This window comes from Laetiporus sulphureus (genome assembly GCF_001632365.1).
Source record: "Laetiporus sulphureus 93-53 unplaced genomic scaffold LAESUscaffold_2, whole genome shotgun sequence".
NCBI lineage: Eukaryota > Fungi > Basidiomycota > Agaricomycetes > Polyporales > Laetiporaceae > Laetiporus > Laetiporus sulphureus.
Window position 1 is genome coordinate 610,862 of NW_024468511.1, and position 21,441 is coordinate 632,302.

Here is a 21,441-nt window from a genome sequence, read left to right on the forward strand (position 1 = left end):
AAAAAGGAATGCGCATGCGCGATGCTTGAGCTGATGAACTGAGGGCTCATGCGCTCATGTCATCTACATGACAGCATCGCTCTGAGCAATTCCCACTTTCGTTTTGTACGCAGCGCGCTGCCAAGCCTCGTGGTGAATTCAAGGCTGCCCAGCTCCGTTCGACTATGAAATTCAGCATCGATCATTCCGTTCATATTCATCCTTCACCGCCTTTCAAATTTCACCGCCTTTCAAATTTCACTGCTGCGCCCGTTGCAAGGTCATCTGACACCCTGATAGTTCCCCTGCGATGCCAACCCTGCCCCATTCTTCCCGTCTTCTGGACTGCGGATGATCGATGAAACACAGCAACGGCGCGCGCGCAAGCGTGGAGTCCTGTGTGGAACCTCCCTTCATGCGCGCATGCCGAGGTCATCGCCGTTCTGCGCGATGCCAAGCCAAAGTCAATTGGCATTTCGTCCACACTTGCTCCTGGACCTTCCTGGACTCGCTGTTAATGAGGAGGATGTGGAGGCGTCAGGAACGTCAGTACCAGTGCGTAGTGCCGACAATGACGAGAGCACTCCAATAACCCAATCTGGTTAGTACGACTACGGACGCAGGTAAATAACTTGCCGCGGCATCATTTATTGTTATTTTTGTCTGATAAGCCGGTAAGGCTGTGAGACTTTTGAGAGGCTATGATGATATCAAGTGGGGCAACGTTCGTCCCCCCTTATAACGCGCCCATCTCGCACCGCTAGGCAATTGTACCTACCAATTCCCAACAACCACCTCTGAACTGCTCTTCGCTGCACCTAAGACAATGGACGCTTCCAAGCCCGCCATGACCACCACCCTCCAGCCCCAGGCCGTCCAAATGAGTGAGTACAGAAGAAAGTCTTGGGCAGCCACGGTTGCCGCTAGGCGGTGACGTCGTGATGAGGAGTGGACACTGACAATAACTCTCGTCCCGCTTGTACTAGGCATGGCGAACCTACCGACTCGCAGCCAAACGCAGGAGTGCCAGCACAAGGCGAATCGCTTGAGGGGAGGAGGAGCTGCCAAGGTATGTCCGTCTTGGCCTGCAACCCGTCATATCTGCTGAGCTGTCGCCATCTTGTAGGATTGCTTCCTGAGCGCGGTCGGGTGCTTCATTTGTTTCGGTACGTTACTCTCGTCGAACGCGTCTAGCCGCCTGCTCACAAACGTATGCGCTGGCAGAGGGTTGCAAGGTTAGTTTGCCGACCGAATGGCTGATCCACTGATGCTCTCTGACACGCACTTTCTCCAGGACTGTTGCGAGTGCTTTGCGGACATCGTTTGTACGTCCTTTGCTTCTGTTTCCCATCAACCCAGCTGACGTTCTCTGTCAGGCTGCCCTTGCGAGATGTGCTGCTAAACGCCTTATATTATAACCATGTTCTTGTCCCCTCGAGCCCACCGAGTCCTTCCGACTGTGAATATCATGTACTGTAGATTGTGCTGACCTATCCCGTGTATGTATTGACAGGAGGATGGAACGGTAGCAATCTTGCGGGTGTGGCCAGCGCACAGCACACGAGTATAATGCTTGAACTTTGTTATTTTCCGTTATGCGTATGATATCCAATAACAACGCTGTTGCCATTGTTTCGTGAAGCCAGCGGTGCGAGTCTTGGAAAGCATGAGCTTCAAATGAACGACCTGCAGTACCATCACAGGAATCATTCAAGCCGAGCAGGCCGTCATTAATAATGATTATGACACTGTTGGGCGGTGCACTAGTGCTTATGTGTGTGATAGCAAATGCGAGTAAAACGAGGGCAGCTCCGATCCAAACATGCGACTAATGGGAGGAAGGATAGTAATGTGTGCATGTCCGATCCAATGTATAATGGCTTCAGCTAGAGTGTCCCATGTCGTGATCTCGTCTATCTATGCATCCCTCTGTTTCGATTCGGTCTATCTTGCACATTAGTCAGGCTACCGCAGTCGTGCGCTGCTCACGCGGACGTGATGGTGAACGTGGGCGACGCGTTGCCAGAGTCGCCGAACACTGTAAGACGCGCATATAGTGAGCGGGAGGGAAACAGCGCAAATAGTAGAATGACGGGGCACTCACGGACGACGATGTAATCGTTACGCGTTGTAACGTTGGGCACAGTGATATCGACCTGGCCGTCCCCGATGAGAAATTGGGTCGCGAGCGGTGACTCTGCGAGACATCACGTTTAGCATCAAACGTGGTCCACAACAAACACGAAGCCGACACTTACGGATGTCCAAGTTTTCGCTCTTGTCCTCGCTGTAGCCGAGCAAGACCAGGCCAGTTGCGTTCGCGCCGGTCTGAGGAACCTTGCTCACGTCCCAAGTGATCGTCTGCGTCGAGCCGACCGTCCACACCGTCAAAAGCGTGGGCGAAGTGATGTCGGGGCTGATCACGACGTCCGCATGACCCGGCGGGACGAGAGAAATGGGCGACGCGCGGCCAGTCGCGAGCAGGGATGCGAGAAGAGCACCAGCGATCCTGGAGAACATCTTGTGCGTTTCGTAGGATAGGTGGAGATGGATAAGAGGCGAGTAAGGACTGACGGTAGCTGAAGGAGCGGCGGGCTGCACGGGTGGTGGATGGTGCAGAGTAGTATCAGAGGATGTGCGGAGATGTCTATCGCGGCGGACGGGGAGGGTTATGAACTGGCGGCGGTGCCGGCTATATGCTACGCATCCCTTGTTGTCATGACCTTCGCTGAACGATTAGCTTGGCGGGTGGACTGAGAAAGGAGGACTTCTGCGACCAAAAACATGTTTCAGCGGGCGTGCATGATTATCCATATTGAACGTGGTCACTGGGTACCCCGGCTCAAAGGCCACGGGATTTGCTCCTGCATTTGACAGATCCTGTCACAAGTTACCACACATGTTTCATGGACCTGAATATATCGCACGCTTGCCTCGCCACCACAGAGTCTTCGCCTCGGTGTCATCGAACCCTGCTCGCTGTCTCGGATGGCGAGCTTCTTTGCAGCAAGGCGACATGGTCATCGTCCAATCAAGTATTTACGCGTGCATGCGCCGACGACGCGCAGCAACAACGGCCGTCGAAGAGAGTCAACCGACAATCGAGATATACAAATGGCAGCATGAATAGTGCGGCGCGACTCCAAAGTGGCTGAGGTAGCTAGCTGAATGGAGGTCCAGTGAGAAGTGATTTGGCGCTATTTGGCGTCTTTGCCCGACGCGACCTGCGTGATCCGCTGGACGCGTCTTGATCACGACCGGCGCATTTCAATATTGTATATGGGACGATGCGACGCGAGCACACGTCTGCGATGGATGCAGCTGTCCATATTGAATGAGCATTTATGGACAGTACGAACGTATAAAGGTAATACACATGTGATTTCTGACATGTTGAGGCGACATTGACGACATGAAGAGCATTGTGGACGAACAAAACTTTATTAAACTTCCAGGATCCGAAGAAGATATTGCATGACGAGATGAGCGAAATTCTCCACACATACAGCTTCAGTCCTCATTGTCCGACGACAACATGCCGAGAGGGCGCAATCTCAGTTTCAGAGGGGACGGCTTCAAGAGCGCTTTGCTGCTGGGTAGACGCGCAATGCGTCGCTTGACGTGTTCACGCACGGGGCTCAAAGGCTCATTTGAGTCGTCGCTGCTCGGAGGATCCGTGTCGTCCTTCCGGGCGCGCCGCAGTGCTGGAGAGACAACGCCGAAGGGAGTGATGCAGTCCGTGTGAGGGTCATCGTCAGATAATTGATCAGAGAATCGCTGTTCGGGACTGGCTTGCATGATGGAATCGTCTGTGAATTGTCGTCAGTCGGAGATCAACGGAGACTGTATAAAAATACGAACCGCTGCCAGCCATCGGTGCATCCCGTAACGCGCGCACGATCTTGGACGGCGTCGAGTACAGCTCTGCTCTTAGATCAGTACGGCGATGCTTGCTTGGAGGTGTCTCTATTTCAGCTCTCATCGCATTCACAGCAGAAGAGTGCGTCCTCCGCAGAACTCGCTCGGCCATGAAAGTGCGGCTACTGGCAGCAGACGCTGGCGCTGAGAGCGTGCGCACCATCTTCGATCGCAAGCTCGCAATTCGCTCGCGGCGCAGCACCTGCTCGTACGTGGGGACCTCGACCGCGTCAAGGAACACGCCCTTCCGCTTGCTAGGTGTGAAGAGACCCGCAACAGGAAGTTCGGCACTTTCGCCGTCGATCGTCTCTTCAGACAATCTGCCAAACACTTCCTCTATAGACAATCGCCTCAGCTTGGGATGAGGCGCCTTTGGCAACAGCACGGAATGCTCAGAGGAGTCAGACACGCCTTGGAAGAAGCGTGCTGGCTCATCCAGTGCGGCGGGAACATCGAACTTCTCCTGCGCCAACGTTGATGACAACGGGTCCACTTTGCTTCTCTTGGCCACAACGTCGGACTCCTCATCATCGGACATCCGCCGCTTGCCCAGAAACAGGGTCGTAGTGGCTGCAGGCGAGCGCATCGCAATGCGCTCCACGACGCTAGCGACCGAAGGCAGATTCTCCTTGTTACCCGTGCTGCGGCGACGTTCCAATGAAAGTTGATTATCGTCCGAGGCAGATCGAGACGTACGCTTAGGCGTGGCAGGAGAAGCCAGTAGAGGCGTTGCCGGCAAATCGGAGGAGGCATTCTGTGCTGAAGCGAGCTGCGGACTCAAGGGGGTAAACGGAAGCTCCCTCGCTGACGACTTAGGGGTGACTGGCGGAGAAGCAAGATTGACACGGGGATGGAGGGGAGATGTGGGTGTAGCAGCGCGAATGGTGACAGCTGGCGCAAAAGCGGAGCGTCCGTCATCATCAGGCATGAGGACTGCAGCAGAGATCTCGAGTTCCTCTTTCTCCCGTTCGTCTGCGGAGAGACTGAAGAGGTAATCATTAGAAGGACCGGCGCCATCTTCAGACTCTCCATCTTCATTTGCAGCTGAGTTGTCCACATTCGCTGCAGGCGCCAAAGTCTCAGCTTTGTTCCTTGCCAGCTTCTGTAGACAAGTCTGGATCCTCTCCGGCCAGCCCCACAACGGTTCAGGCGTGTCAGCATAAGTAGCTCGCCAAAACTCCTCGAATGCGTGGACCGCTGCCTCCGGCTTGTCCTCTCTGCCGCAGAACGCAGATTCTATGATCGGAGCCAGCGTCTCGATCGTGGCAGCGGACGTGGGTTGCGACTGAATGCCGATCAGGATAGTCTGGTAGACAGGCAGAATCTGTAACGCACATTATTAGGTATCAGGAAGCGATTAAATGGACATTACATACATCCATGGCATATTCTTCCGGAGTGAATGCCTTGTACTCATCCGCAATCCAAAGAGATAGGCCTTCTTGAAGAGATTCGTACACACCCACGGCGAGCTCGACGGGGCATGCGTCAAGCACCCTTGTCAACGTTCTCATCAGCCACTTCGACCTGACCTTCTTACGCGGCTCAGGCGGATAGGTCGATATCAAGGTATTGTTGACCAGCTGCATCACTCCTTCAGGGACCTGGCGGGCCTCGTTAATCTCGAGTTGCGAGAGTAGCAGATCAGACGCGTGGATGGAGTATTCGAATGTCGGGGAGTGGTTCGATGAGACGATCGAGGCAATTTGATCAACGACGGTAACGGAATCGATACCATGATCCAACGCCTTATCCATAGCGACCCGCAGGAGCATATTCCAATCTTCAACATCCCTATGTGAGATCTCCCAGGCATTGAGTTCCCTGTTACGAGCAAATTCGTGAGCAGTCATGAAATGACCTGGGACGCATCGCCACTCACATGAACGGCACGCTTAGAAGGATGACTGCAGCATCCCACTCTGCACACGCGTCACTCCAGCCCTCAACGAAGCCACTCCAGACAGCCTGCCGAACCTCCGCATTCCACACGTTCTCCCGCCTCTTCGTATACATGCACAACCCACCACACCAGAATTTCTCCAGTTCGCCGGCATCGCACGCGAAAACAACTTCAGCGCACAGTGCTGTCCACTGTTGCCGTATCTGGTCCGCTAGGTTCACGTCGCCGACTAGCTTGGTCTCGTGGTTGACGAGGAACTTTAGCAACGTCTCCGCAGGCGCACGTAGGGAGAATTCAGGCAGCACGTTCTTCATGGAGGTCCAGAGTTCGCGGGTGAGGTAGAGCTTGAGACCAAGATTCCATCGAGCTGCAGGAGGAGCCTTACGCATCTTGGTACCGTCCGGCTTGACTGGGCTGCTCAGCTCGACCGACTGCTCAGGTTCTAAGCTCAGATCCACTTCTGGATCCTCCAGCAGATCAATGAGGATCTTATTAGCACGCTCCGCGAATTGCATGAGTGCCTCCTTGTCCCCAGAATCTACAGCCGGTGAATTATAATTGATTGCCATACACGATTGAACATACCTCGTAGAAGGGTTGCAGGTGCTTTGATTAGGTCCCGCCAAACCTCCGAGATCTCGCCCTGCAACCCATCAGTAAATCACACGTGCTCGCACATCATACAGAACGTACCGGGATGTCGCTGCCCCATGAGAGCCGCAGCGCAGAGAGACCCTCTTTCCACACGTCAAGTAAACTGTCAAAGACCCACTCCAGAGCAATCTCTTCTCTTGTCAGCGGCCGGACATCCTCTACTCCCGTACACTGATCCAACAGTGGCCTGACTGCTTGAGTAAGTGCTTTGTACTCCACCGTCAGGAGGCCCGGAATCGCACAGAACAAACCACGTGCAAGCAGCCTTTGAGCGTCCCATGGGTTGGCCTCTTCGAGACCCACCAGACGCCAAGCGGTCTCTAGTGCGTCCTTGCATGTCTGCCCTCCCTTCTTACTCATTCCGCGGAGCAGACCAAGGGCACGCCTCAGGCTGAGTTCGTCCGTCGACTCTCCAGCAAGGAGCGCCCCGATTGTAGCAACGCCTGCGCCCATGTCGACGACGGACTGTACGACTTTCCAATCGGGCTTCTCTTCATGATCCTCTTCTGCTCGTTTGCTCTGCTCCTCCCCGTCGGACGTCTCTGAGCTCGATGACGCATCGGACTCATCCTCCAAAGGCTTCAGTTGGATTAGCGGAGCATGGAAGTACGCCCAGGTCATGCATCTCCACGCAAGACATCCGAGCGCCCTCACCGAACTCTTCTGATGCCGCATACCCAGCGCGAACAGTGCAGTTATCGCACGCATGAGCCTCTCATCTGAGTACACGGCGGGACCGAGGAGAACAACGAAGTTCGCAATGACACTCCACGCCCAGACGGGGCCTTGAGCAGGGTGTTTCGGGTCTGTTGCCACGAGTGTGGTGCGTAACGTACGGATGATAGTCGAATCCTTCAGTGGACTCATAAAGCCATTTGACGTCCCTGGGCTTATGAAACGCGACGCCACGATGTTCGATATCCGCGTATGTACCTCTGAGAGAGGAATACTCGCAGCTGCGAGTGCGAACCCTCCTAAGGCGTGGCATGCTTGAGTCCGGAGGACTAATGTCGGAGCAAGGAGGTTGCTGAGCATCGCTGGTAACAACTCAGTAAATGCGGGCACGAACACGGATGGATGGAGCTGCGACAACTCGTGAATCGCCTAAATATACGTTCAATTCAGCAGGCCAATCCGCATCTTAGTGTGGGCCATACCTTCAAGCCATCATTGATGGAGCCTTTCTTGCCCTCCTTTCCCAGCTCGCCCTCGATAGCACGGCGGAGGGCATAGGCAATTCGATCCTTCGCGGGGTTGAGAACGTTGCTCGAGAGACGCTGCGTTTGAATAAGCCAGACAGCCAGAGCACACGTCTTTCGTGCATTTGGTGTGGGTAGCGATTTCGCAAGCGGTATCGCCAGCACCTGCGTCATTATGAAGCGGAGCTGCTCATCTGACGCGGAAGCTTGGTCAACGATGTGGCTAGCAGTACATTTCAAAACATATACCTGAGAAAATATGGAAGATAGATGGCGAAGTGAACATCACATTGAGCAGCTTGAGGACAGCGTGGCAGACTGTGCACAGGTCTCGAGCAAACTTGACTTGTTCTGCGGTCATCCCTCTCTTTTTCTTCGGGCTTTCCTTCGGCGATAGAAGGCCTGTAACGATCTCTTCTTCTGACGAGAGCTCTTCCAATTTCACCGTGGATGGGTCGTCAAAGATGCGCTGAAGGTCTCTGACCAACGCGTCAACGAACGTGTCGCGGTACTGCCTGAGTGGCTGAAAGAGAGGCCATGATCCATCTGCATCTGTGACGCCAGAGACACATGACTTGAGACGTGCTGCAAGTACCGAGTACGCCTCGATGAGATCTGGCAGTGGCGCGTCTGCTGCAAGCATCCGAGAGACTGGACCTTCAAGGTAATGCAGATCTACTAGAGGGTCAGCAGGCTCTGGCGTGACCTCCTTTTTGAAGTCATCAAAGAGTGGGAGTAAGAGGTAGTCTGTTCTCTTAAGGATCGATTTTGAGGGCGCCACACGCGACGCGCTCGACTGTATAGATAGGACAGGAGGCGGGCTCAGCCCGAAGGTGTGATACTGGTGCTCATCCGACCATGCGACTCGTGAGTTCGACAAAAGACGCAGTGGCCGATTCTCCTTGTCGCGATGTGACGTGCTAGGAGGGGTAGGCAGACTCGTAGTCGCGTTTTGCTCTCGCCAGGACAGCACCATGGTAGTTCGAGGCCAATGAGTCGGCACGTTGAGCACTAGATATCCCCACGCCTCGGTGAGGTGCGACGGAGGTGGGATGGGTGGGGAAGGACGGAAGGGGGGAAGGGGGCGAGGCGGAAAGACGCGTGGATCCAAACCGTGGACGCAGACGGTGAGCGGCTTGTTTGCGCAAGTTGACGTGGTCGCGTTGTTGACGCGTTGTTTGGTCCTTCACGGGCGCCAATCGCTCCCTCGCAGGTCCACAATCCTCTTTTGGCGCAGGTTGTTTCAGTAATCCTCATTTGTTCGAGCTGTTGAGCTTCAAAATGACCTAACTGGAACTTTTTAATGGGTTTGAATGCAAGGAGCAAGGACGGCCGGAGCGCCACAGCTCGCACCGCGCTCGTTAGGCGCCAAGGCAAACATTCGTGCAATACACGTGTCCTTCAGCGGCACCGCTCAGTCCTCGGCAGTCTCTCACACGAGGCTACCTAAATTGCGGCTTAGTGGCTCAGGATATGCTCAGGTACGTGGACGAACATGACGCAGAGCGACACACCGCGGTCCTCGTTTCGCACGGAATACCTTGTATATCGCAGACGACATAATATTTTGTGGCATTGTTTATGTGTCTGTTGACTTGGTTCAAGTCTGGCTGACTTACATTTCTGATCATATTGATATGTCCGCCCGCTCAAAAGGAAGAAGAATGGAAGGACTGTTGTATTCGATTCAAACGTATCAAAGTTCATTTCAAATGGTCTAGCGGAGAACAGGTGAAGACTTCTATTACATGTTGATTTCTATGCTGTAAGGACTTTTCGCCGCGACAAAATGACAAATCTCCCGATGCTGTGAGCCTATCATGCGATGGGCAGTACTTCCGTGGCTTCCTATTCGTCCCCGCGCACGACACCCCTCAGGTCAGCTACCAGTTCCTCGTCCTCAGCGACTTTGTCCCTGTATTTGCGTACATACTGCAGCAGCTGCGGCTTATCCTTACCGCGATAGTTGTGGAAGTCGATGTAGAGGTTATGGTCAAGGAGCCAACCGATCATGAATGCGAGGTCCTGCTCGTCACTAACACATTTCACTTTAGTCTTTGGTCCCGTCGAGTCGCAATTCATGGACCAGCGCTTCAGCTTTGTCAGGATGAGGACCGACGGGTGGAGGATAGGTAACTCTAAGGGCGACCACATATAGTCATAGTGCCATACAGAGGCAATGAACTCACGCATTTGACCGTCCTCCGTCGTGGCAGTATAAATGGGCTCAACAGCGACAGGTAGTCCCCAAGAGCCTGCCGGCAGCATCTCAATGGCCACGCTGGTCTTGCTGCTTCTGACAAGGTCACCATCTTTCGCGTCAGGACCTGGATCCTGAAACATCCTCAGCTCATCACACTGACGACTGAAATAACAGACCGACCTGAATGAAGTAGAACTTGATGCCAACCTCAGCGAACTGTCTATCGGCGGTGCTGATCTGCTCTCGAAGCCGGCGCACATCCATCCCGGCGCGGACCTCAAGCAGAACGTCAATGTCGTGCTTAAGCAAAGCATGATGAAGTAAGCAAGCATCGGCACGTCAGACCCATGCACTTGTACTTATATCGGTAGGCCTTGGACTGCCCAACAGGGACCAAGCAAAACCACCTATGAAGGCATGCGGACACCCCAAATTGCGCAGGTGGCTTGAGAGAACATGAGCGGCGCGGGATTGGTCCTCGCGAGACCTCGTGATGGCGATGAGTAAACGGGGCCTAGGTAGCGAGGTATGGTTTTCATTAATGTCTGCCGCATATGTCTCGAGTGATAACGCCCCAGGAGTAATGGTAGACTCATAAGTTGAATCACTCTGAGCGTTCGGCCATGAGTAAGTGTGAGAGCAGCATCATCACAGTGTGTGACTCGTAAGCAACATGATGTGACACACGTTCGTGACGCCCTTGAGATTGTGGCAGTTCTTGCATCCCTGCCTCACACCATCACTATATATGTACGACGCACACTCATTTGAGACGCAGCCTATACAAGTCTACAGAGCTGACCTTGTCAACGATATAAATGTTCGTGCCGGGGCCTTAGATCCCTCCCATCACTCTGAATCGGAGGGGCCGTCGCCTCTGCCTACACCGCTCTTCAACCAAGAACCAGAGGAGCTAGTCGACATGGCCCTCGCTAGGTTGCAGTGTGCAGATTTGAAACCGGTGGAGTGGAAAGGGCTCCTGTACAGACGTATGGGCGTCCCTGTTCTGATAAAAGTATGTTTTCTATAGTCTGATCTGTCATCTCCTGCTGCTGATCAAGCCCTGGGTATAGGATTTTGCTTTCATCCTGCCCGACAACAGTGTAGAATATGCCTCCAAGATCCTGACTGATATGGGTCTCCCACGAGCCCAGCAATCCCGCTTCCTCTCGTCCACGGAAGGCGATTTCCACACGAGAGGGGTGTTCCATCGAGTCACTCGGGAGACCTCTCCGTTTTTTCTCCAGCACATCGCACTTTACCCTGCATCATTCGCTGAGATATCGGTTCACTCCCCGCTGGTAACGTCTGCGCCTTCTATTCTCGGCGTCGACAGCCCCCGCACCCCAAACTATCTCGTCCCACAGCCCTCGGCGGTCTATGCATCGCTCATGCGTATGATGCTGAGGTATCCCCGCCAGTGCTCTACACGACGTTGTCTCAACCCAGACCTATCCCAACTGGTCGGTTATCACCTCCTTCGTCTAGAAAACGACTTTATTGACCCGGATGACGAGGAACAATGGCAGAAGTTGGATATGGACCGGAGGACAGAAGAGGCAGTCTGCGAGCTCAGGGGCTGGATATGGGAGCCTGGCGAGGAGTGGATAGTAGACGCGTTGGAGGCTGTGCTCAGAGACTCTGCGGAAGTCGAATTTCTACCTTGGCGCTCATAGCACTGGTACGTTTGTCTCTTCCAGCGTCCAGCTGCGCAGTCTCTGTGATGACCTCTTCACAGCTATAATGTCTCCCGATGTCCTATTGCAATTGGCCGATACCGCAAGGAAAAGCAGAACACATAACGTAAAATCCATGGGCTTGTTTGACCCGACATCAGGGAGAAAGAAGGGAAGAGGTGTATGACTTCTCCGGTTGGCAGTCCTTCTATAGAGATTGGTTGGGCTGTTTCTATCAAATCGCCTCTCCAGAATAGCAGCCCCGGACGCGACGCGCCACATAGACACCACGGACACCGCATGCGCAGTTCGTCGTGGTCATCTCGTCAGGGCGAGGGGAAATGCAAATGAGATGCAACCTGGAAACCGCGGAATCTTGACCTATACACCGGACAGAACCACTGGAAGGAAATGCTGCGGTTCCTCCTCCAACAGGAGGGTTACTACTGTCTCGACGCTGTGCACTGTCAATCGGACCGTCTTTCGGATGCTGACGGCTACCCGTAGTTGAATGAATGCATCGAGTGCATCGCACACATCAACCCTCTCTACAATAACGTCGAACTGATATGCAGTCGTAGCGTCTCTGCACTCTGGTCACTCTCATTTTCGGGACGGACTTGCTAATACATGCTCTCGGCGCCGACAGCCTCCTCTCCGCGAGCCCTACTCTACTCTTCTGTCGCTGGAGGCTATACTCCATGACGAGGTTCTGGTCATTGGAACGTTCGGTGGTACTGAAGTACGCTATGCGAGGATACGCCTTTGCGCCTACTATGACCGCTTGGGATCCACACTCGCGTTACCGCCCACTACACTGCCGCAGAAAACAGCGCACGACGATCATGGCTGCCTTCATCTCAGTTTCGACCAACATCAGGCTGTCCCCACGAACCAGGACGTGTTCGTTGCTTGGCGTTTGGCGGACCGTGACGCTCGTTGCGGGTCGAACTGTACCAACATTATAGAGGCCCCGTTGCATTTCGCGGTACTAGAGGGAAGAGATGGATGAGCAGTTCCTGGGTATAGTGTACGCCGCTCGCATACTCCCCATATATTTGTTGGATTCGGCGCTGCCGCGTCAACTCCACCTATAGTGAGTCGCGTCGCGTCACGTCACAAGCACGTGCCGTGATGGAACGTGTCTTCCGCGCATAGACTGAATTATCAATCGATCATCTTTCTTTCCACCGTCCGTGTTCAATCTGCCTACTTTCGAAGGAGCCGAGCTCTGCATCGTCCATAAAATCGATCCCACTATCAAGCAATGGGCTCCGACGCAGATAAAAGCAAAGCGAAATCAGTCCCAGAGTCGAAATCCGCCACGGACTTCACCCCCAATACAGAGATCTGGTACTCGGATGGCAGCGTAGTCCTCGTAGCGAAGAATATTGCGTATCGCGTCCATGCTACTATCATGGCCGCACATTGCGAGGTCTTCAAGGACATGTTCTCCATGCCTCAGCCCTCCGTGTCCGATCCTGATGCGGAGACGCACGAAGACGTGCCGGTGTTGCGCCTGCAGGACGATCCAGTCGATCTGAAACACCTGCTCAAGGCGATCTATGAACACTCGTGCGCAAAGTTGCTCTTCGGCATAGATTTGTCGCTAAGCGCCTTCCCTCCGATCTAGATACTTTAGCGCTGGCCAACAGACCAAGTTTCCTGTCGTCGCGTCGGTCCTCCGCATGAGTACAAAGTACGACGCACCGTTCCTTCGTCAGCGAGCCATTGACCTGCTCTCTACCGCCTACCCGTCCACACTCGCCGCATGGGACAATAGAGCCTCTCAGCGGCTCGTTCCACCCTTCGAGAACGAGCTCGCAATTGTGATCGAACTGGCCTACGAGACAGATGTCAGAGTGATCCTTCCTGCGGCATACTTTGCCGCCAGCAGGGAGCCTCTGTCTTTTGTCTTACCGGAGTTCCGGAGACTATCCGTCGTACCTGACGCACAGTGGGACTTGTGCAGGGACTTCGTGATCGGGCGGGAGCGCCTGCAGCAGGCCGAGATCACGAATATCCTCGCATTCTTGGAGCCGACATTTTTACGCCCCAACTGCCAGACCTCCAATGACGCGACGACCATCCTGAACACTTCGAGGAACGGTCTACGCAAGATTTTTGATTCCGAACCGTACCATCAGTGGTGCAGCGCCCATCCAGCGGAGGCGGGCAAGGCGCTTGTATTGTGTGTCAATTGCTGCACCGTGGTCGAGAATTCAATCAGGGAGGGCAGGAAGAACGTCTGGAGCCAGTTGCCTGGGCTGTTTGGTCTTGCCAACTGGGAAACCCTCAGAGCCAGAGATGGCATTACGCAGTGATTTTACAGAGGTTCTCTTGAAGCTGATGGATGAAGAGTATGCACTCGCTTTCATTAAAATATCCTTGATGAACACGTGCTAGGTCGCCTGTGATCGCATCCTTAAACTGCTGTTGCGTCCTGACCCGTCTCGCACTAGCTATATGCAAAATTGACGTTCATCATGAGGTCATGTAAAGTACGTGAACCGTTCAGTCATGGCTCTAGGTCGTCTAGTATTCTATGGGTTCATGAGCAAATCATGGTGGTGAAATTGGATCTTGCGGGAGAAATGCCGATGATGACACACTGAAAAGGACGGCTAAGTATCGCGGCATCAACATTTGCCCACCAGCTTGTGGCCCAGCGCGAAGTATCGCGAAATGATCAGGAGAACCACAGCGACCTCCACCGCGCTACCTACACAGATACAAGAAGCGTCAACACAAGCATCTCATCAATCGACGTCAACGTACCTGCATAGTAGCCCACTGCTTTGTACGAGCCTATCTAAGGTGGTACCTTGCGTAGGTGCCGCATGTTTTGCCCTTCAGTTCAATTCCCGGCCCATGCATTTCACCTTACAACTGTCCTATACCTAGCGTGCACGCAGCGCAATCCAGACTACTCTTGATCTGCATCACAGCTCGTTACGTTCTCTTTTAACTTCATGATTTTCACCTCTGATGGAGGGGATGGTGTGCAATTGTGGTGGGTTGCAATTCACGTACACTACGCTCACCAGCTTCTCTGAACAGACGCGTAGGCCGTATAACATCAAAATTATGTATCCTGATAGACGATGATCAGAACAACTTGGAACTCTGCTTCTGCCATTCCCGTATCGACCGGTATGTAAGAGGATGAAATGCCACATTGGTACTATCAAATGAGTCCCCCTTTATGATATTAGGGCGACGGAGACAAGTTTGTCTGAGTTCAGGATCCTTTTTTCCCACAACATGCATCTCGTTGGCATGGCTATCATCAAGCAACATCCTGCATGCTTCCGTGTGTCAGGTGTGTAAACGAATACGATGCAGTGCAAAGGCTGCGATGCTCGTTCCATACGGGATACTCCTGTATCCATTCCCGCGGGCTTTATGTCTGGGCATTCCAGTCCCTCTCGATTGACTCGATAGATTCATGCTGTAATGGCTACAGCTGCGCATTAAACCTGGCTATTGGCATCATCCTGATGACCGCGAACGCGCGAAGGGCAGATGTTGCCCGGCCTTGGTGCACTTCGGGACCCGGGCAGGCACTGACGCCGTTGCAAACGTCTCCATCGCAACTGCTGCGCTCGTGCGCTCCGGCGAAGAGACACATCAGGCGGGTCAGATTGCAGGTCGATTCTGCTCCCACTAGCCACGAACAGAAGCTAAAGAAGTATATAGAGTTCCAGAAAATGCGCGTGCTCACCTTGCGGGCAGCTGCCGCAGCCGCAGCCGCAAGCCTTTCCTGTTGGGCCTTTCGTTCTGCTCGCGCTTCTGGAGGAACTCTCTTGAGGAGAGTCTGTCTCTTTTCACCGTGCTGCTCGAAATTGACTATGCGCTTGGACTAGACAATTCAGCTGACTTGCTAATTTGGTTTGTAGGCAGCCAAGGCCAAACGCAAGGTCATTTTCCAGCGCGCTGAACAGTATGTGAAGGAGTGTGTTGCCAAGGAGAAGGAGGAGATCCGTCTGAAGCGGGCGGCGCGTGCTGCGGGTGACTTTTATGTCCCCGCCGAGGCAAAGGTCTACTTCGTCATCCGTATCCGGGGGTGTGTCTGAAACATGCTCAAGTCGCTTTCCGAGCGGGTAACTCGCGGCAGGGCTCATGCAATATCAACAAGATTGTGCCGAAGCGCCGCACAATCTTGCAGCTTCTCCGTCTGCTTCAGATCAACAATGGTGTCTCGTCAAAGTCACTAAGACGACTGAGCAGATACTTCGTCTCGTTGAGCCTTACATGGCATATGAGTCAGTTTGTTATGCTGATGCGCGCTCGTTCAACTAGTCATATCCAGTGAGCCAAACCTGAAGTCTGTCCGCGAGTTGATCTACAAGCGCGGCTATGGCAAAATCAACAAGCAGCGCATTCCTCTGACCAACAACGCTGCTATTGAGGAGGCGCTTCGCAAGTTCAGCATTCTTTCGGTAGAGGATCTTATCCACGAGATATCTAGAGCAGGTCCCAACTACAAGCAGGTATGTTTGAGGCTTTATGATGATTATCGCGTGGCGTACGAATTGTGCCTTCGTAGGCGTCAAACTTCCTCTGGCCCTTCAAGCTGTTAACCATACTGGCGGCTGGAGAACACGGAGGGTGGCGACTTCGGCAACCGCGAGGAGAACAAGCTCATTAGGCAAATGAACTGAGCGTTGCGATCTACGGTTGCTTGAGGAGGGCTTTGTTGGTCTGAGGGTACGCCCGCCCTGAGATTGCTTGAACGAGCATCACGCACATGCTGAGGTTACTCATAATCACGTCCTTTATTACCCTGTATGCCACTACCATTATGTTGACCTATTGCGCGACGAAACTTTTGCTGCATACATCTTGCGAGCCACGCTGGGCGTCACGAAAGCGCGCCCGCTGGGCGGCCGTACTTAGAAGTCTCAGTCCTACAAAATATTACTCCTACAAACGTGACAATGACAAGAAGATACTGGCAAGCCTCAGGCGTAAGTCGATATAGGTCGGGCGACGTCATTAGTGTTGACATTTGCTGAAACACCATCTGTATCGACTGTATCGACTTTGCGCCTCTTCGCTGGTATCATCGATTTGTCAGCGACCCTGCAAGTTTCAGGTCTCTCTTGCTTGTCCTCCAACCTGTTTCCAACGCCATATGGTGGAGCATTGGACGGTTCGGACCACTCAGTCAACGAGGGTCGATGCCGTGGATTCTTGTCCATCAGCTGTGTCGCAAAGGCCATGAGGCCTTCATCCTTGTCCCCATTCCTCCTCATCCTCTCAGCAAAGAGGTAGAAAACACGACTACAAGACCATCTGTCGGCCCTGATGGGGCTGTACATGGTTCGCGGACCGTTCTCCTCCCTAATTTCCGGCGCTATCCATCCGCGACTGCTACAGTACTTGTCGATCTCGTGGTCCGCATCCTTGACTCGGACGGCGATATCAAAGTCAATGATCTGCAGGCGGAAGCTGACGGCGTAGACAAGGTTCGCGAACTTGATGTCCAGGTGAGCTACTCCGTGCTCGTGAAGGAAGGCTAGCTCTTTGGCCAGATTGCGGCTGAGCTGAATGAACCTGCTACGAAGTACACCGCCGTCAGCGTGAAATTCGAGTTCCTCGTCGATGGAGCTTCTCTTCGGAAATATGAGGTACTTCCCCAAACTTGTTCTAATTGTTTTGAGTAAAGTGATGATGTGCTCGGATGGCGGCTTTATCGTGCGGAGAAATTCGAGGATCTTCAGCTCGTTCGATTTGTCGCTGATTCGTTTTGCGATGAATTCCGTCCTGCTGGAGTCTCCTACACGACGCACAGTGCGTATGTGTGGTGGTAGCTGCAAGGTGTTTGTCAGCATGAGCTCTGAAAGCATTCAGTTCTCCGTAGCTCGCGAACCTTGTACAACGGTTCCCACGTGCCTCCCGACTCAAAACGATCAGGTACCAGCTCGTATCCTTCTGCTTCGAACTCCTCCTGTGCACCGCTGCCGCCGCCAGTACCACCTTGGCCGGTGGTAGATCGCCCTTCATCACCATCAGTGCGAGCGCGCTTGGTGCTTTTCCTCGTATAGAACGCCGGCCATTCGTTTTGTCGAATGCTGGCGTTGATCTCTTCGATCTTGGATGCTACGCCGCTGAATTTGTCTGCATCTGCGTCCTTCAGGCAAAATGCGAAATTGTACAGTTGCTTTGCAAGCTGAAACCTTTCAACCTTGTTCGACATGTCAAACTTGAAGTCCTGTACGTAATGAACCTAAAAAGTGCAGCGACTCAGGCTTTGGGTTTAATGAGATAAAGATTCGCTCACGTACTTTTGATGAATCCTTGACTTGGTACAGGAAATAGCGTTCTGCGAAACCGCCTTCGGTGAAATAAATGGCCATCAACACAAACTTGCGTTCTTTGTCGGTCAAAGTTCGGTTTGCCAAACGAACGGCACTCGCTCCCTGAAGAAGCATGCGAGTTCTATCATTGTGGTGAGTCGTATCCGAACAGACCTCCACTATGAGGCGGGGTAAGTTATGCGTCCATACGGAGAAATCGCTCCTCGGTGTATACGAGTAGTGCATGTTATCGTCTTCGACGCTAACTACCAGCGTGAGAGGCCAGCTTTCGGTACCGCTGCCATAAATGAGCTTGGTTCTGGGAAGAATAACAGATACTTTGACACTTACAATTTGTAAGAGACCTTTGTGCGGAGCAGGACGTCAAGGTATACTGCAAATTGATAGAAGAGGATTCCGTTTCCATCAATTTCGCCGAATCTCGAACTGTTTCGGGTTCGCCATATTGGAACTTCGTTGGACGCAACGTGCAGCAGGTGACCCAATTTGAGCAATCCAGCAGTGGTGAGATTTGAGGGCTCTAAACTATCATCGAGACCGACATTATGATCTGGCAAGAGTGCCGCAACCCACTCCATTGTCAATTGGGGGTCAGACGAGATAAGTCACCGTCGAACAGAATCGGGGCTTCCATCAACTGATCTTTGTGGTCCTTGACGAATTGGGGACACCCTCGGGCCCGATCTTACATATTGAATTCGATTGCTCGTCGTCCTTGACGAAATTTCCCTTACTTCTCGCTTTAATGAAGGTTTCACGATATTGCTCGGCATTGTGGATTTGTTGACCGAGCTCGCTGCGATTGGCACCTGCATGATCATAGCAGGATGTTTGAGAACGATATTCCAGGGAGAGTAGCAGCAGACACCACCGAAGATGCGATGGTCAAGCCTGACGACGTGAGGTCATCTGAATGGTGGCTCACTTGGAGGATGTCCCACGAGCTGAGGACGACGTGCCACGAGCACAAGACGAACCAACGTATCATCCGGGATCAGTTGTTTAGGAATGTTGCTGACTTTATCAAGGGCGTAAACGGGCTTCAAACCCTCGATAGCCGTCTTGACATGAAGGGACATGGCATCATTTGTAATATCTTTCAGCGTCAGTTGGCCAGGCTAATGCTCGGTCAGAGTGGCACCGTTGCTCAGATGAGAGGACAACTCACAGTGTAGATGGAAATTTCAGAGGGGGAAATCTTGCGACGGTCCCACACATGCTCCTTCTCGTAGATCTTGTCACGAACTTTCGTGAAACTCCATGAGCGGTCAACGTTCCGGTCAAATTCAAGTGCGCCGACGTTTAATTCACTGGCGACACCGTCTTCGAACAGGATAACGTAGGATAGCTCGGTATCAGGCATAGTTGAGGACTGAGGCGACTGGTGGTGTATGGATGTCTCAGTAGATGGCTCAGCGATGTTGTAAAGCAGGAGGCAGGGAGCGATGTTTGTATCTGTATGCGTGTTGGGTGCATGGTGCCACCAAGGTGCCACATATACATCGAGGACGCTGATCATGAAGAATCGAGGAGAAGCCCTCATATTAACTCGAATATGAAGCCCGAGAGAAGCTGTATGCAGAAGATATCAGCGCGGTCAGCGCCCCGGAGCAAATTATCCATAGACGGACGTCCCTTTGACTGACACTCTTTATACATGCAGACGGCAAGGACGCGCAGATCCGCAACCAGGCAGCGAAGATTTGAGGAAGTATACCAAGGCTCCGAGGGCACCATTCTGCAGTTCCTAGAGCTTGTCGTGCATTTGCAAAGGTAGGATCTCTCTACGTCAAACTTTCGAGCAGTTCCTCACAGTTTCACAGCGATCTTGATACACTCCACACAGAGAGACAGACGTCCAGCACCAAGCTGTGACTGCGGCTTCGCGAGTGCTGCGACGATGTCGTTGAACGTCGAGTTGCAGTCATCGGCCTTTCAAAACAAGCTCGGTATATTCTCAACCTGAGGTGGAGACGATTGAAGCGAGGGAAGCAAAGGAGTTGTTGGCGATAGTTGAGGTAAGTTGGCTATGTGTGCTTGTACTGTGGATGCCGCTCATGATGTCAGTTCGCTCTCTTGGGTGAAGAGGCGTCGAGCGTTCCAAATGACAAACGGGTGAACGCGAGGATGCAATAAGCACCGAACGACTCTAAGAACTATCCTACGTACACCGCAGAACTTGGCTACCATTTTATAACAGGAGCCACAACGCAAACTTGCACGCGAAGAACCCTCCAAATTGTCCACTAGTACACGCAACCTTTGTCAAGCATTTCTACCCGCCCACGACCAGCAACATCTTGCTACGCGTCACACATGGATCGCGCATCCTGGAATCCATCTCGTTGTCCTCGGACGCGCCGCCTCTGCGGTTCGACTTTCCTTCTCCCCTATTGCCTTATCTTCGATTATGTGCATGAAGCTCAAGGAGTCCATCATATCCTTACTCCTTACGAGGTAAGCCATTCGGATGGATTAACAGCAAAGACTGATGCTCATTCGAACGCAGAGCGTATCAACATCGTCCGCCATATGCAGAAATATTCATTGGATTCTCTCCAAGCCATTCTCCGGAATGTGTTCGATTTCGACGTATACAAGCCGGAAACGATCGACAAGCTCGCTGAGGTTCTGGATCGTCACGGGTGCATGCCACCTTCGTTTCCGAATGCTGTGACTGAATCGAACGTACGTAGGCTAGCTGTGAAACGCCTGGGTCTCGACGCCGCAAGAGAGGCATCGCGCACGAACATACTAGATATCAAGTTTGAGCCCAAGGGAGATACGGCTTTGTCGAACCCGAAGATGGGCGAGGTTGACCCCCAGAATAAGGCCCACATCGCTGCCGCCCATGACGACCTTCTACTCGAATGCGCCGCCACTGGTCCCGCCGCCGGATGATCTGACGCTGCCACAGGTCATGCTCGACTATCGTGGAGGACACCCCACGAGGCCGGTGCGTCCGCGGGATATCCCGTGGTTCGTGGATGAGGAGACGGGGAGGGTGGTCTTCGAGGAAGAGGTATGAGGAGTTTTACGACTGTGTGATTTTACTGAAATTCGCCTTAGGCCAGGAAATCGTCATTCGGGTGTTCTGTTCGTGCGCAAGAGCTCTTCACACAAAGCTTGGTGTTGAAGTGTTCCTAGCGTTCGGGAGAAGGCAGGCGTTGTATGCGGCGTGTTACCGACGCTGAAGCACTTGCGAGCTCATCTCGTGTGAAGGGGTGCGTTCGACTCGGCGCCCAATAGGACAGTTAGCGACGACTTGCTTGACCAGCGTGTCTCCGTCGTGGATGCAGATGTACGAGGAGTCTTCATTTTGCGGCCGATGTGCTTCGCTCTTTAGATCCACTCGTGGCTCGTGCCGTACCGTCCTGAACGAGCAGGAGTCAGGCATGCACGAAAATTCGTCCAGACTGCTCTTGCACTGCATCGTGTTCTATTACTGAACTTCTGCCATCTTTTGCATTCACAATGATGGTTGACAATTTTCCTATAGTCATCTCGCATCCCTTTGGGGACTGGTGTCGTGTTCGTGGACGCAGGCGTGTCACGCGCCGTCGCGGCGTGGCTGATGTGCTTCCTC

The 21,441-nt window shown here is 53.1% G+C and overlaps 11 protein-coding genes across 11 annotated transcripts; 6 read left to right on the forward strand and 5 right to left on the reverse strand.

Annotated features, from left to right (window-relative positions):
* Positions 1-154: 154 nt before the first annotated feature.
* Positions 155-404, forward strand: LAESUDRAFT_719893 (uncharacterized protein). The gene has a single exon (XM_040907712.1). The coding sequence runs from the start codon at positions 165-167 to the stop codon at positions 339-341; it is 177 nt and encodes a 58-aa protein (XP_040769595.1). The 5' UTR covers positions 155-164; the 3' UTR covers positions 342-404.
* Positions 405-821: 417 nt separating this feature from the next.
* On the forward strand, positions 822-1,383 carry LAESUDRAFT_719894 (uncharacterized protein; the record flags this gene model as incomplete). The annotated part of the gene is made up of 6 exons (XM_040907713.1): positions 822-863; positions 966-1,048; positions 1,106-1,145; positions 1,204-1,214; positions 1,274-1,304; positions 1,356-1,383. Exons 1-6 carry the CDS (start codon positions 827-829, stop codon positions 1,379-1,381), a joined length of 228 nt encoding a protein of 75 aa, XP_040769596.1. The 5' UTR covers positions 822-826.
* Positions 1,384-1,964: 581 nt separating this feature from the next.
* Positions 1,965-2,499, reverse strand: LAESUDRAFT_733847 (uncharacterized protein; the record flags this gene model as incomplete). The annotated part of the gene is made up of 3 exons (XM_040910455.1): positions 1,965-2,017; positions 2,084-2,176; positions 2,238-2,499. 3 exons carry the CDS (start codon positions 2,497-2,499, stop codon positions 1,965-1,967), a joined length of 408 nt encoding a protein of 135 aa, XP_040769597.1.
* A 635-nt stretch (positions 2,500-3,134) lies between these two features.
* LAESUDRAFT_746733 (uncharacterized protein) lies at positions 3,135-8,765 on the reverse strand. Its single transcript, XM_040911434.1, has 8 exons — positions 7,903-8,765; positions 7,612-7,847; positions 6,494-7,558; positions 6,386-6,443; positions 5,780-6,338; positions 5,274-5,721; positions 3,841-5,221; positions 3,135-3,788 (listed from the first exon to the last, which is right to left on the reverse strand). Exons 1-8 carry the CDS (start codon positions 8,627-8,629, stop codon positions 3,490-3,492), a joined length of 4,773 nt encoding a protein of 1,590 aa, XP_040769598.1. The 5' UTR covers positions 8,630-8,765; the 3' UTR covers positions 3,135-3,489.
* A 736-nt stretch (positions 8,766-9,501) lies between these two features.
* Positions 9,502-10,127, reverse strand: LAESUDRAFT_746734 (uncharacterized protein; the record flags this gene model as incomplete). Its single annotated transcript, XM_040911435.1, has 3 exons — positions 10,037-10,127; positions 9,843-9,987; positions 9,502-9,791 (listed from the first exon to the last, which is right to left on the reverse strand). Exons 1-3 carry the CDS (start codon positions 10,118-10,120, stop codon positions 9,502-9,504), a joined length of 519 nt encoding a protein of 172 aa, XP_040769599.1. The 5' UTR covers positions 10,121-10,127.
* Positions 10,128-10,604: 477 nt separating this feature from the next.
* On the forward strand, positions 10,605-11,532 carry LAESUDRAFT_641422 (uncharacterized protein; the record flags this gene model as incomplete). The annotated part of the gene is made up of 2 exons (XM_040903658.1): positions 10,605-10,871; positions 10,930-11,532. 2 exons carry the CDS (start codon positions 10,605-10,607, stop codon positions 11,530-11,532), a joined length of 870 nt encoding a protein of 289 aa, XP_040769600.1.
* Positions 11,533-12,658: 1,126 nt separating this feature from the next.
* On the forward strand, positions 12,659-14,105 carry LAESUDRAFT_670134 (uncharacterized protein). Its single transcript, XM_040905428.1, has 2 exons — positions 12,659-13,107; positions 13,166-14,105. The coding sequence occupies exons 1-2, from the start codon at positions 12,800-12,802 to the stop codon at positions 13,854-13,856; spliced, it is 999 nt and encodes a 332-aa protein (XP_040769601.1). The 5' UTR covers positions 12,659-12,799; the 3' UTR covers positions 13,857-14,105.
* A 1,137-nt stretch (positions 14,106-15,242) lies between these two features.
* Positions 15,243-16,196, forward strand: LAESUDRAFT_733850 (ribosomal protein L30p/L7e; the record flags this gene model as incomplete). The annotated part of the gene is made up of 6 exons (XM_040910456.1): positions 15,243-15,347; positions 15,432-15,602; positions 15,671-15,730; positions 15,751-15,797; positions 15,845-16,025; positions 16,143-16,196. 6 exons carry the CDS (start codon positions 15,243-15,245, stop codon positions 16,194-16,196), a joined length of 618 nt encoding a protein of 205 aa, XP_040769602.1.
* Positions 16,032-18,596, reverse strand: LAESUDRAFT_160104 (kinase-like protein). The gene is made up of 4 exons (XM_040901396.1): positions 18,186-18,596; positions 17,823-18,132; positions 17,408-17,764; positions 16,032-17,348 (listed from the first exon to the last, which is right to left on the reverse strand). Exons 1-4 carry the CDS (start codon positions 18,431-18,433, stop codon positions 16,497-16,499), a joined length of 1,767 nt encoding a protein of 588 aa, XP_040769603.1. The 5' UTR covers positions 18,434-18,596; the 3' UTR covers positions 16,032-16,496.
* On the reverse strand, positions 18,597-19,628 carry LAESUDRAFT_160103 (uncharacterized protein). Its single transcript, XM_040901395.1, has 2 exons — positions 19,024-19,628; positions 18,597-18,973 (listed from the first exon to the last, which is right to left on the reverse strand). The coding sequence occupies exons 1-2, from the start codon at positions 19,396-19,398 to the stop codon at positions 18,761-18,763; spliced, it is 588 nt and encodes a 195-aa protein (XP_040769604.1). The 5' UTR covers positions 19,399-19,628; the 3' UTR covers positions 18,597-18,760.
* Positions 19,629-20,190: 562 nt separating this feature from the next.
* On the forward strand, positions 20,191-20,950 carry LAESUDRAFT_160235 (uncharacterized protein). Its single transcript, XM_040901397.1, has 3 exons — positions 20,191-20,312; positions 20,365-20,877; positions 20,925-20,950. Exon 2 carries the CDS (start codon positions 20,388-20,390, stop codon positions 20,754-20,756), a length of 369 nt encoding a protein of 122 aa, XP_040769605.1. The 5' UTR covers positions 20,191-20,312; positions 20,365-20,387; the 3' UTR covers positions 20,757-20,877; positions 20,925-20,950.
* The last annotated feature ends 491 nt before the right edge of the window (positions 20,951-21,441 follow it).